Here is a 15,076-nt window from a genome sequence, read left to right on the forward strand (position 1 = left end):
CCTGCATACATTTGTATTTTGTGATGTGCTTTTCATGTTGCTTCTGCTGAACTGTCATTCTTTGTGAAAAGAAATTAATAAAGCTAAGCCAAAGGGGAGGTGATTGACTGTCCCACTTGAAAAAAAAAAATAAAAATATTTTGCTTGTGATAATAAGCTCAAGACGTTCTCTGGGAATTGTACTCCTATAAAATCCTCTTTCAATTGAATTTCAGGATTAAAATTTATGCAGCCATTTGGTATCATACTTTTTCCTTCGGGAGAGATAAATATTTCAGTCTTTGAACAGTGGGAAACTGAAGACATTCACCAGTAGCCCCAGCTAAAATTGCCGTAGGCTGCTGTGCAATCCCAGTGATGAATAGCATGTGTTTGCATTTGGAAAATATACAGTAAACACTGCGAGTATAAAGCATTACAGACAAAGAGATGGATCGTTTTCTCTGGTTGTTACATAGGCCCTTTGAATAGTTGTTTTGCAGTTTCATAATTTGTTGCCGCTTAAATAAGTCGAGGATTTTTTCTTCAGCTCAAAAACCGCTTAGTGTGAGGAAGACACGTATTGCTTCTTTAGCAAAGCATCCATTAAAACATGAGAAGCTGAAGATCCTCATGGGGTAGTTTAATTTCCAGAAAACACCCACAAAAGCAATTACATATTTAATGAATAATTTATTTGGGGCGCTTTAGATCAGATTCTTGTTCACCGTTTCTCACTTCATGCATTTCAACTTGGTAATCGGTTTGGTTCGTACGGATAGGTTTTTAAACCCACCTAGATCTCCTGTCTGGAGAGAATCAGAGGTCAGGATGGGGTCTGCTCTTTGTCTAGATGCTCTCATAGTGTTTATTTCCTCTGTGATTTTTTATTTTTTTTTTAAAGAAGGTGATAGAAACAAACTGAAAGATTGAGTCTAATGTAGAGTTATTTATTCCACTAATGATAATACCCAAGAGGAAGCTGTTTTTTGACATGCTTCACGTACCATTATGGTATAGTTTTAAAGTGTGCCTTCCAACAGCAATTCCAGATACCCCACCTACACAAAACAAGATGATAGGCACTCTCTTAAATTGGTAATTCCCAAACCATTAGGATGTGAAGGTCAAAGCACCACTTTCTCGTCTTCACAGAGAAGTCTACAGCTATCCAGCTAGTTCTGAAAACCTGTTCAATTGGGCTTTTTTGACTCTTCCATTTTCTACCCTCTACTGGTTGCTCATTCGTCAGATCTGCAAGGCTTGGACCTGGTACCTTTACGGAGTGCCATTATCCCCTCAAGGTTTTGCACGGTGACGAGGTTCGGCAGCCTTTCATCAATTGCAGGATGAGAGTTCAGTACGTGAACTCCGTGGGCAGAAGGCATACCAGGTTTTCAGGCTTCTGTATGAAGTATTTTGCTTGTGTCATTGCTGTAAGAGTACATAAACATACTCCAGTACTTCCTTTCACTTATACCTCAATAGGTGCTTGTAGCAGAGCGTTTGCATCAATTCTGCATGTACTTGATTATTTTGAAGCGGGAGCAGCACTTCTCGTAGGCAGGCTGTTGGAAAGCCTTACTGATCTTTTGCCTACGTAGCGGTGTTTATATTTCTCTTCCTATTATAAGCGTTTTTTTGAATCGGGTCCTCAGATGAAGATGGCTTGTCATGATGGTGGTTTGCAATTTGATCGTGGTTTTGTAAGAAAGAACTTCACCAAGTGATTGGTGTTACAAGTCCTCTTGCATCCGAGATAATTGTCTTCCTCTGTCTTCAGATTATTTCTCTGAAAATGATATTTTATCCAAACTCACATTCTGGGGCTAACTGCATCATACTTAGTGGTGTGGTATATAGGAGGTCAGATGAGAAGTTCAGCTGGTCCTTTTGGGCTGCCAACTCTGTGAACTTTTGAATAGTCCTTATTCAGCGAGCAAAATAAGCAGCCAGAAAAAGCCCAGTACGTTTTGTGAGCTGGACCGACTTGAAGCGGTGACTTCAAGTTGATCTGCCTCATGTGTGACTGGTATTCAAAAGTCTCATTCTGAGAATGGGAATAGGGAATTCATTTGGATGAGGAGAGAGAGACAACCTGCTTGCCCTCGCGGCGTGGGTTGTATGTGACAGAGCTTGCAATACAGTCTCCGAACGGTTTATAGCCGGGTTGCAAACAAAATCAATTAGACACCTTTGACAGGCAGGTCTACGTAACCAGCAGGTCTACGTTATGAGAAAGCAAAACAGCTAGAACAGGTATAAAAAGGAATGGAAATGGATTTAATTTTTCACAAACTGATGTTTATTCATGACTGAGAGACTATCTAGGTACCGCTAATATTATCTGGAAGGTGCATATGCATTATTAAAGATTCTTTGTAGATAATAGTTTGAAATAAAACCATGTAAATACAGCAAAAACATAATACATGAGAATTCCAGTGATTCCTTTAAAGAAACTGAAAACATGAGTAACAGACACTATGAATCTCAGCTCTCTTCAGAATCTGTTCAGAAAGGTACAAATGCACCTTTTACACAGGTACAAAAGTCCAGGATTTTTACTGGTGTTTAAATAGCCCCGTTGGCCCTAAACCAATTATCTGATGCTATCAGCAGATCCAGGAAATGGAAGTAAACAATAAGGGGACAAATCAAATATCGCCTGATGTGTTTCCCTCTCATTTCAAGTCTTTTATCCCCTTTAAGTTAGCTCTTAGCACCTATTCCTGTCAGGCGTAAATTTTCCCTTTCCATTCCAAAGTTCCCTTCACCTCCGATAATTCCTTGAGAAAGCATAGCTGCCTTATTTAAAGAGAACAGTTCAGTAACAGCTTTCAGAAGGCAGCGGGAGAAAAGCGAGGCAGCACAACCCTCTGGGTAGGGCACAGACCCCGACTCTCTCCGGGAGCCAGGTTTCATCCTTGGCTGAGCAAATCCCGCTTCTCTCCGCGCTTCGCCTTGCCCCCTCTGCCTTTGCATCTTCAGTTGCTGAGCTTTGTGGGGCAGCGTCCTCTCCCTGTGATTGCACAGCACTTGGAATAATGGTAACCTTGTCGCGGCTGCAAGGCAAATATTCCATTTTATGTCTTTCAATACGTTCAGAAAAATCTACAGCGTTTTATCAAGGCCTGACAGAACAGGTGCCATTGTCTCAGGGGAGGTTTTCCTGTGTTCAGCAGTTTGTAGCGTCAGGACTTGATTTAGCTACACCAATTGATTAAAATGGCGTTTCTTTATATTGTGTGTTCAGTTCATTCCTTTCTCCTCTTCTGACGCTTAAAATGAATTAAATATTTCTGTCTGGAACTTGCATCAGCATCTCTCTGGAGTTAACATTGGTTTAAACTAAATCAGATTGATTTTCTTATTTTCGTTTGTGTCCGTGTCTCCGAAGAGGGCTGGTTGGTATGTTATGTTACTCCTTGCCTTCTTTATATAAACAGAGTATTAATTCTTACAGGGGAAGAAACCAACTTAGCGGGAGCATTTGTGTAGATGAGGAGCATTGCTTTGCTGATTCTTTGGAACCTGTTGTCTTTTATTATAACGTTTAGGCAGTACGTAATACGTTAGGGCATGTGTGTGTTTGCATCTTCTTTGTGATACAGTGAGCTATTGACTCTAGCTGGTGCAGAAAAACAATTTGCTCAAATATATTCTACTGATTGACCAGTTCTTCAGTGTAAATATCACGCCCAGGATTCTTGAGGAGTGAATTGTTTTTCTTAATGTTGTTGACTGACGACATCTTCAAAATACGGCCGTCAAGCCAAGTTGCCTACATGGAGGACGCATCCAGAGGGCAGTGGTCAATGGCTCAGTGTCCGGCAATTGAGTTGTCTTGGAATATATAGTCACCTTTACAATGGATACTCCCACATCCCAGAGCGTTCAGCTGTTAATTCCACGTTCTTTGCTGCTGACTCTGCACACAGTGGAACCATTGGGTCAAACAGCAATTTCTGGATGTGCATGCCCCAGGGTAAGGGAAGTCAGTCTGACAGCGTTGCACTGTAAAGCTGTGTGCAGAATATTAGTTTCATAGCCACATCGTTATATTACTTTTCCATCTTCCATTGGGCATGAGTTCCCCTGGAGGAGTGTTTGCGAGTCTCTTTTCTTCCTGACCTTTAGTTTAGAGGAACACATCAGCCAGCTAAGGCAAAATCTGCCTTTGTGTCTAGCGCAAGTATAACTCCTGCTGAACTTCCATAGTCATTCGTGAGCCCCTCTTTCTGGAAATGTGGCAGATCCTGAAAAAAAAAAAAACAAATTCTGGGGAAATATTTTAAGAATATCCCAAGGTTTGCTCTAAAGCCCGTTTAGCTAAATCTGCTGCTGCTCTCCATCACACGTTTGAATTGCCTGACAAATGCTAGTAATCCTGACGCACGTCTGTGTGAGCTGAACAGCCACGCTACTGTTTGGGCAATATTTCTTTAAGCCCTCTAAATTGCTAGGTGTTGTAGATTCCCTGAAAATGAAGCCACAAAGTGCTTGACGCTTCTGCCTGGAAATACTGTCTTCAGATTTCAGTTTATCTACTCTTAAAGATCTGGAGAATAATAACCTGGGGTGGAAAATAGAAATAGGAATATAAACCTAATTTTTGAGAGGAAGTATTTGAAAGTACTCATTCCACGATTGCAGTTGATACTGAATATCCAAGACAGACTTAGGTTTGCTCACCCTAGTTACTCAACTGGAAGATGGAAGGATGCAGACGAGTCCTGTCCTTGCAGTATCAGGCGTGTTTATACGCGTTTCCAGTTCTGAACGTCTGCAGAATGGACAACCCTACGTCCGCTCACACAGAGGTGAATGTGTGTTGTTAGCCATCAAAAAGAAAAACCCTATGAAGAGCCGCAGATCTTTGATACAAAAGACAATGCCACAAAAATAATCTAGTGCAAGAGGAAGAGCACAAGAGAGAGCAGTGTTGTCTTTTGTCATGTTCCAGTGGCTAATCTAGCAAACGTGAGAGGCAGAAGAGAAAGGCTACACTGGAAAGAAGAAGAAGAAATGTTTATTTTTGTTTTAAGCGTGTCAGTCTACGCCGAGTGCTAAGAGTTGGAGAGGATGTTTGAAAAGGGAGGGAGGGTATTCAAACTTTCTGAAATATGTTCTCAGGATCATAGATTGATTTTTATTGTTCTTTTTCTCCGATGGTGGTTATAGCCTGGTGCTCTGACTACGATCTCACAGCCTGTTTCTGTGTAAGACATGCTGCTCTTAGAAAAAATAAATTCAGGACTGACATAGAAATGTCAGAAGAAATGATTTCTTCATATCCTGTAGGTAGTCTGAAAGGCAAAGTGAGTTTATATGACTCTCAAAGGTCTGTACACAAGGAGGTAACCCAGTCTGCAAGAAGTCTTTTATTTATGCAGGATTGTTTGTTATGCTTTAAAGTTTTCCTCCCGCTGTCTTCTGACAAGTACAGAATCAGCGCTGGTTGAAAAAGCTTCTAGGAAAGAATATGTTTGGTGTACTGGTTTGATGACTGATCAGCAGTCTGTCCTGCTCTGCCACATCTAAAGATTTGTGTGAAGATGAAATGCAAATTGTCAGTAATTGCATTCAAACAGCCGTGTAGTGTGAACTTATAAAACCACTCCATTGTACCGTCGGCTAAAATTGACCATCCCATAGATTTATCAGCAGAACACAACGTAATTACTTTGTCACATCTAGCCTTTGGGAACGTGAGGAGAGGGGCATTGGAAAATCTCCAGCAGGAGATCAGAAAAAAGATGCGTCTGACCCAGCACTGATGGTCATTTCACCATTAAGTTCACTGATAGCAGAGTCAGAACAGGATTTTGTATTATGAATATGGCATATTACCTCTTATATTTAGATTTTTAGGTACTTAGATATTACAAAGACGAAAAGTATAAAGGCAGTCAGAAAAAGAATTTCAAATGTTTGGATAAATATTTATAGTTCTGCTGTCTGTGCTTTACATGCTTATATTCTATTTTGATCTCTGCAGTCAGGAGCAAAACTGAGTATGGCATTTGTGGAGAAAATAGAAGAGCTACCTCTTCAGCCGCAGCACTAATTTTCCTACAGCAAAAAAAAAAAAAAAATTAAATATTTTTAAAAATGCATATTTAAAAAAAAAAAACTATCCGTCCAGCATCTCTCTGGAAAGTGACCAGCTGCCAGGGGAAAGAAGTTTAGTACAGAAACTTGGTGCCTGAGTTCTGTCGTCACTGCTGGTTGAGCATGTTCTATAGAAACAGGTTAATGGAACCTAAAAATATCATTTAAATGTAATTCAATTGCAATACAAACTGACTAAACCCTTTTGTGCTTCGAACCTTAACTTTTTAGAATAGGTCTAATATCAGGAAAGACATGCTGAAGGTTAAGCATGAAAGAGCTTTTGTGACTCAAGTTAAAAATTTGCCTAAATGTTTAATTTAATGTGCAAATAAAATCAGGGATTCTTGCCGCAGCTGATGGTTCCCCCGGAGGAAAAAGGTAAATTGCTGAAGGGGAAAGAAAAAAAAAAATAAATTCAATTGCTATGGGATAGATGAATGCCTAGAGGTGCCGCAGTATTGGCAGACATGTCAGATATGTGAAAGCTGAGTATCTGTGAGAAGGAAGTGGATTTGCTTTGCAGTGTTTACCTGCCTGATGGCTTGCATTGCAACGTAGGTAACACCACTGCCGTGAAGAGCAAACGTACGTCATGGATCTTGTGGGAGACTACCTTTTCCCATTCAGCCCCCAAAGTACTGTTTGGTTTTTTTTTTTAAAGTCTGATCATGATTGCTTTATTTAAAAAAAAAAAACAAACAACAAACCAAACACGGAAAAGCTCTGTACCTAGGCAATTTGCTACGTCCCTTTAAAATACTAAGTTATAACAGCATCATTTATATGGTTACACAGGAATCACCATTCAAATTATGAAACTCCCTCAATTTTTTGCATATTAGGTCTTCACAACTTACCTTAGCTCCTAATATCACCCGAGAAAGTCCAAGACTTCTCTGCAGTAGAAGGATCTTGCTGTCAGATCTTAAAGGATCTCAAGGAATGGTATTGCAGTGTTGGTGACAGAATACTGTAATTCTGTGTTTTTCTTTGTCAGTTGCATTTTCAGGCCTTGGCTTTACCACCTTCTACTTAGCGGGAAAGTTACACTGCTTCACGGAAAACGGCCGGGGGAAGAGCTGGCGGCTTTGTGCAGCAATTCTCCCGCTCTACTGCGCCATGATGATTGCCCTGTCGCGTATGTGTGATTACAAACATCACTGGCAAGGTGAGCTATACAGATACCTTTTTTTTTTCCTACTTTTTTTTATAAGCCTTGTATTTCTTTGATTTTTTTTTTTCCATTAAATTGCATGAGTCACAACACGATAGTAGGCTATAGATTCTCCTTGCTCCTGGATTGATGTTGAGGGTTTCAATGTCTGAAAATACTGCAGGGGCCCTTTACTGTTCTGTATTTTTATAGACGCAACGTACGTCATCATATTTATAGACAAATCTACATCAGTGGGTTTTTTACAACATAGTTTTTTTACAAATGTACATCAGTGCCATAGCCAGGGTGGATGGATCCAGCTGTAGGCCGGATCTGGCCCATCAGAGTAGCTTTGTTGTGTGGCTCGGTCCTTGCCCACTGCTTTTCCAGGTGCCTGCTAGGTACCTGTTGGATACGTGAGTGATTGCTAATCTGTGGTCGCATGTGCATTAGACTAGACTGAAGCATCTGTGCGTAGCTAGTCATTGCAAAGATGCCCTCGGTCATTTGTCTACATTCTGGTCATTTGATGCACACGATGTCATACAGTTTTTCATTCAAATCAAAGTATATTGGGCGTGAGGTGGCTTCGTGGCCCCTCCTGGAGAAGTATAGAGACATTGCATACGAAGCTATGCAGGAGAGGTTGTTACAGATTCTGCCCACACTGGAAACCTTGCTGCAAAGTTTGATGTTTTCTGTTCTCTTAATTTTTTTGGCCAAGGTTGTAATTGCTCCCGTGGTGTCAATTCCATACTTTCCAAAGTCGGGTCCTACTTAAGGAAGATAAATGTTTCATTGTCTTATTATATCCTATTAAAAATTATTTTCCATAGCTTTGGGCTGCAAATATTTCAATGCTAAGATTTTGTTGTACCGACTGGATGTTAGCGTGATGCATTCAGTATGGTACCATACCTGTGGTAACAATGCTTATTCATTAATTTGTAACTGCTAATAAGTGCTGAATGTATTCGATATGGATGAGTAGGTCATTGTAGCAGCGCGCAGTGTCTTTCTTGATCATAAAGTATATCCAAAAGCTAAAGAAACATGCCGCACAATCTTAAGCCTTACCTTTGTGAGGGAACGACAGTTATGGACAGAAGGGGAGATGGCTCCTAAGACTCTTTTAACAGCAGCGTTTGGTGTGTGGGCGAGTTGTATAAAATGTCTGCTCTTGGATGAACCTGCACCCTTCAAAGTCTTCATATCATGAACAACGGGATATTCTTAAGTGAAGCATCGACAGTCTGAAGGATGCTTAATCCTAATGTCTTTTTCATTTACTACTTACTGTTTCTAGTGGAAACTTTGGATCTTCATATTGTGTGAGCATTCTGGTGTAAATGAGGCGTTGTTATACTACAATGTAACTAGAGCAGATACCTTTCAGGAGGTTTCTTAGTGATGTTGAATTAACTAGCACTGACCTTCGTAGCTTCGGGGCTATGCTGCAGCATCCTCTCTTCCCTCACGGTAGGCGCTTCTGGAGTGCGACACCAGTCAGACCAGATGCATCTGTCACAGGAAGGTTGTTGTCTCAGTCCTTTAAAGTTCAGGCGTGAGATGTAACTGATACGAAGGCTATGCTATTTATTAATTACACATTTATTTTACTAAGTTACAATTCTATGACTTCATTCTATTAAGTTGGAGTTATACCACACCTTACCCTCCCACACTGAGACTGTCGGACACGGACCTGGTAAAGAGCCTGGCGTGTTGTCCACGTGGCTTCCCTCCAGCGTCCACAGATCAGTTTATGACTGTCCGTCAGCATCTACGCTTCCACTGTCAGAAAATCCTACCATCCATTATTTCTTTTACCATTTCTTGACCCTCTTTCTCATCGCCTTTGTACATGCCTTTCTCCACTCATGTCTCCTCCTTAGTGATTGTAATATTAACGTTCTGAGACCACTCAATGGCTTTTTAATGTAAGGATAGTCCTTACGTTATTACAGCCTGTAATTACTACTTCTCTATTTATCCCCATATTCCTATCAGAAATACCAGACTTGGTATTTCTAATACTGTTATGTAGGTCATCTTGGCTGTATGTGGTATTGCTGGTATGGTACTGCTGGCCTTGCGAATTATACTCCCCTCAAGGTCCTGAGCGCTCCTTTCAATTACCTGCTTCATACCGGTTGCGTATTGTTTACGTTTTCTAAGACATATCATTGTGTTGGTTCCTCTACGTAGTTTCAATTAAGTACAGCATATCTCTGTCCCACTGAGCGTTCCTTACCTCGTACTACAGTCAGCACACTAGAGCAAGACTCGTCCGTGCTTTTTCTTGCTCTGTTTTTTATGTGCAGCATCCTGTTCTCCCATAGCTGCTTAATCACCAACCATTAGCCTTGACATGTTCTTTAAGGAGTCTCCTGGTTTCCTGCAGAGTTCCTTGTCTTGTTACAGGGCTCATTACTCGTCTTTGCTCACCGACACTCTGGCGTCGGAGAGAGCCTCCCGCACAAAGCTGCTGAAGGTGGGGTGTGTGCCTGGCCGGGCTGGCAGGCAGGACAGACGGCGGAGTTACGAATCTCATGCTCAACGTGTGACACTTGGCTGGTTTGATCTCCCTCTTAGAGAGAGGGGAGTGTGAATGAACACCAATGGGAGCGCACGGGTTTACTCTCAAGTTTTGAACACGTTTGCAGTTTGTACTGTCTCTTGCCAAGAGTAAGAATTACTTATGTACTGAAACATGAGCCACAAAGCAGATTATTATGGTGTATTTCATATATGATAGAAGAAAACTACACCCAAGGGGCTGTGACTCTGTCCATTACAACCACTCATATTTTTGTCTTTGAAGTTTAAGGAGATGGAGCTGAAAGCTCAGCTCTTCCCAAGCTAAGAACAGGGCTGGCAGGCATTATCCTGCAGGTGGCCGATGCTTTTACCTGAAAGAACCGCATTCTCAAGGGAGAGACTAGTTCACTCCGTAATATACAGCACAGAGGCTCAGGCCTCATCTTTTATGTCCAGCAGAGTCAACCGATTGTGTTAAATTACTTCTAGTGGCTTTGTGATAGAGTCTTAACTATGCTGTGGGGAATGAACAAGGACCATCAATGTGATGTCCAAGACTGCGCATACTGTAGGTTAAAGATGGAGTGGAGTATCCTTACATTAAAAAGCCATTGAGTGGTCTCAGAACGTTAATATTATAAGTACTTTACGAGCTCCCTTCAGTTTGGCTGGCAAACGTAGTGTTCAAGTTCTCAGCGTTGGTATTGGTGAATATTAGGATATTTCCCTATGAATCGTGAACGTGCTGACTGCTTTTAAGTCCCTAGATGTCTGTGTAGGCTTATAACTCTGAAAAATGTTAATTTACTCATGAAGTAAGTGGAAATTTTAGGAGAAAAGTAAAGATAAATACCAAGACTGAAAGAATACTCTTTTTCCTTTCTGAGTAAAGGGGGAAAAAAAAAAAAGAAAGAAAATAAAAAGCTGTGGCTACCATGAGCTCAAACAAAACACATAATTGTTGTCTTCAAAATCAAGAGTCAAAATAGCTGCCTCAGTACCCCCAGTCAAGGTCAGTAAGCTGGAAATCTTTGGCATAAGTCCTGTAGTGAATTTGTATTACTGTGGTGCCCAGTCTGAGGCCCAGAGTTGCATGCAAGTGTTTTGAAAGAAATTATTTCGGCAAGTTTTCAGCAAGTCTTGAAATACTGGGGAGCTTGTAGAGGACTGGCAGAAATCTGGTGTTTCTCCATAATTAAAACTAGTAATCCTAGCCTTGACCTCATTGTTAAGCGAAATAAAAAGGCATCTGGAACAGGGTTCGACCAACCGCTGTTAAAGGAGGGTAATCTGAGAATTGCAGCCAGGTTTATAGAAAGTGAATCTTGTCACAATAACTGAATACTTTACAAAATGAGTCAGCTGCCAGCGTGGGTAGAATAAGCTTCTGTCTGCTTGCAAATACTGCGTACGCACAATCACCTTTTAAAATCTTACTTGATTCTCTATTGCATTTGCTTGTGATAGATTTGTGATGTCGTTTTGCGTGTAGGAAGAGAACGTAGGATGAGAAGGGATCCTCTAGATCACCAGTCTAGTCCTCTTCTTCAACAGACAACTGTGACTTGTAATCACATTTCTTAAATTTATCCATCTCAATCTTAAATTTTTCATGTTTTCTTGCCCTAGATATGCCTGTGAAAAGGCTCTTCAGAATCTCACTCCTCCAATGATTAAAAGCCATATATTTACCCGCTGAAAATTGAACGACGTGCCCTTTGTCCTAATATATACCAGACTGACAAACTAGGGCATTTAATCCGTATTTATCTATTTGAGACAAAAATAATTTGTATTGATTAACACCTCTTTGTCACTAAACTCAACAATTTGCTTTTACACTGCGGTTTCTTTGTAACTCTAAGTAAAATAGAGAAACACGGGTATACACAGATGGTACGGCGCTTAGTAAGCCCTGTTACAATAAAACACGGTGTCGAGCCATATTCTAGCCAGTGCCTTTTGTCTCACTTTCGTTATTGTTTGTGTTCAAATCTGAGGCTTTCCAGGCCAGTGTGTGTTTTCGGTGAAGTTTTGCTCTGGTTGCTTGAAAATGAAACACAAGATCAGGTGAGTATATTAGCAGGAAGCCTGGAGAACCTGACAACAGGACAAATCCTCTTGCCCTCCAGGTGCTATGCGATTCGGATGGAAAACTTAAAATTGCCCGTGTGTGAGAGCTGCAAATATCTCATTCCATGTCCTTGTTTTATTTTATCTTTTGTTTTCTGGTAGGAGTATGGGATAGTAAATAGCATCGAAGAAAGATATTAAAAAAGGATTACATCAGTTACAGGCATGCTTAGCCTTTGACCTTTCAGGTGCTTTTAAGAAGACTTCACCCAGGTTGAACTTGTTCTTGAGAGCTATCTTTCCCCGGGGCCTTCCAGGAGCTGCAAGTGAAATGAAGTGTTGTAGCTACAATGCCTCACTTCCTGAAGGAAGATAATTTTCCATCCTACATCCTACCTGCTCCCAGTCTGCACTGGAGACTGCCTTCTGGAATACAAACCAGTCAAAAGTAGATCTGGCGTTTTAGCTGGCACCTTCCCTGGGGGTATGTAGGCAGAGACGACGAGCAGACCGTAGGCAGTGCAATAGTTTGAGGTACCAGTCAGCGGGAGAGCTCTGGATGCTGTGAACAGCATAGTTCAACTGTGTTGTTCATAAATAGAAAATCTGGTGGTGGTCATTGTAAATCATGGCAAACTGAAAGAAGACATGTGGGTTGCCTACCTCGAAAAGCTGGTCAACAGTGGAACGGTGGAACATCGTGAATGTTTAATGCCCCATGGAAGCCATTCTAGTTCACTTGTTCATCTCCTGAAACATAGCTAACCCTGAAACATACCCAACATTTTTGGTATGCAAAATGTTGAAGATGTCCCCCCCAAATACTGATTTATTTGTGTTCTACGTGATTGTGGTATTCGGCTCCAAATTCTATATGAAAATTTGAGGTTCACATTTTCTGGATGAAGCACTTCCAGGTCATTTTTATTAACAGTTGTCACTACTGGCTGTCCTTTCCATGCTAACAAACTTCTGATTTTGTCGCTTTTCTTTTCTAGATGCTTTCGTTGGAGGGATCATTGGCCTCATTTTTGCTTATATTTGCTACAGACAGCACTACCCTCCTTTGGGTAATACAGCTTGTCATAAATCTTACGTCAGCCTGCTAGATCAGAACTCTGTGAAGAAAGAAGAGAGACCTACAGCAGATAATGCTACTGGCCTGCCTCTAGAGGGAATAACTGAAGGTCCTGTATGACTCTAAGAAATGTGCAGAATGAACTTTTAGCCTTCTCACATTTCCTCCAAACTGGTCTCTTAACACAGTGTTTCTTACTGTCCGTGTTTTTTCGTTTGTTTCTTTCCTTTTTATAAAGAAAAATTATTATTTTATTTTTAATGCCATAATATCAGCATACTTTAAAATTTTCCGTTCATGTTGACTTACTGAATTATCTGTTTTCAGTCTACTGCAGACAGATAGATTGCTTGAGGGAAGGGGAAAGAATGTTAATAAAACCAACCCCACACAGACAATGGTTAAGAGAGTAATTTTAAGATGTGGTTGAGGATATAGTAGATCTGGAAACAGATTTTCTGAAGTACTGAGTGTCTCCTAGAAAGTTCTGGTCGTCTTCAGCACTCATTGATTTTGATGGGTGATGACTACACACAGCACTTCTCATCAGATGTTCAGCATCTGTTGCGGCCAGCCATTTCTTTATATAATTTGGTAAGTTGGGCATCATCCTTATGTTTATCTTGTTGCCTTCTAACATAAAAATCTCCACGTGCTGGTAGAACTTTGTATTAATTGTCAACTTTTGACAAGGTTATTCTGAGCTACTAATGATCAAGCAACCTAAAGGTTCGAATGGGTAAGTGTAAGAGCCAAGCCTTGTGCATTAGTAGTTCCACAGGATGATGCTGACATTCAAGAAATTCCACGCTGTTAAAATTATCAGCTTGCAATAACATCTATGTTCATAGGATGGATTAGGAACTTGGTATTACTTCATTAGCAATTTTTTGAGAGCTCTTGCAGTTATTACCATCAAAACAAAATGAAAAAGAACACCCGGGACATTCAACAAGCTGAAGTCTTTAAAACAAATTTTAAAAAATCCTGAAACTTTGAGGATAAAGAAACACAGTGTTTTCTGTGAATCTCGGTGTGCCATGTTCATTCTTGTGTAGTGACTCACTGCAGCATTGGTGATCTAAAGAAATGCAAAGATTTTCCTTTGTGACTTTGGGCGCACAACCATGAATGCTTGTGGTGGTCTCCAGCACTGCAACATATCCAGAGGAATGCTGGAGACAATTTTCCGCCAGACCCATTCCACATTTTCAGCTCATCATGTTCTTGAGCATGGTGTTTGCGAAGGTTGGCTTGGTACCTGGATTGAAACTCACCTGAATCAAAACACTGTTGGTATGGAGAAGTTTACTACGTGTATGACTTTAGTTAATTTATTGTTGGTAGGATCCTGTTTTGTTAGGTATGCACTATGCAGTATACATCACATTCCTGTGAAACGATGTACCTTTGGATGGCAAAACGTCAGCTTCCAGAATTTTTTTTTTCTTAGATACCCTGTGAAAATGCAGGCAAATGTTCCCGACCACACCTTGGCGGTTGAACATTTCTTAGCCGGAGCTGCTGGTTACAGCGACCGAGATAGCATTGATCAACGACCATTATTACGGTGCTTTAGACTGGAGGAGACTGCTGCCATAATTATAATTTAGGTGTTCCTGTTGGAATTATGTATAGGCCTTGTAGGCATTTTGTGATTCAAACGGCCCGATGTCTTTACGTAAGGCTCGTCATTTACTTTTCTCAAAGGTAAGCTTTGTAGATTTTTTTTGCGAAGAGCTACTTCCTGATTGACAACACTTGAATTTTTATAGAAAGCAAGTAAATTGGAATCCCTTCTAAAACAAATGTAATAATTGCATGTAAGAGGATGAAACCATACTGTATAAAAACTTATGTGATATTTGGAAATAACTATAAGTAGGAAATGGCATTAAGAAATAGAATGTAATAGGCATGAACCCAGGAGGGTTCTGTAGAAATTAGGCCTGATCCGCTTCTAAAACTGACACCAGTTTGACCGCGTCAGTTAGAGGGAGGATTTTTTTACTGACAGTTACCGTTATTCTGAGCTCTAGAATAGAGACAGTTACCCAAACATAACAGTGGTTTTGCTGGTGTATATATGCTAGTTCACAAAACTAGCATTAGCAAAGCAAAATTATCCCGGC

At 40.6% G+C, this 15,076-nt stretch overlaps 1 protein-coding gene across 2 annotated transcripts in view; it reads left to right on the top strand.

The window, feature by feature from the left end:
* Positions 1 to 13,688, top strand: part of PLPP4 (phospholipid phosphatase 4) — a 60,844-nt gene extending 47,156 nt beyond the window's left edge. For both annotated transcript variants that reach the window (XM_054206257.1, XM_054206256.1), the window contains 2 exons: positions 7,094 to 7,264; positions 12,865 to 13,688. In XM_054206257.1, coding sequence (XP_054062232.1) covers positions 7,094 to 7,264; positions 12,865 to 13,064 — 371 coding nt within the window. In that variant the 3' untranslated portion in view covers positions 13,065 to 13,688. The remainder of the gene's footprint in view (positions 1 to 7,093; positions 7,265 to 12,864) is intronic.
* Positions 13,689 to 15,076: the final 1,388 nt, after the last annotated feature.

The sequence above is a fragment of the Rissa tridactyla genome, chromosome 6 (assembly GCF_028500815.1).
Source record: "Rissa tridactyla isolate bRisTri1 chromosome 6, bRisTri1.patW.cur.20221130, whole genome shotgun sequence".
In the NCBI taxonomy this organism is placed as follows: Eukaryota; Metazoa; Chordata; class Aves; order Charadriiformes; family Laridae; genus Rissa; species Rissa tridactyla.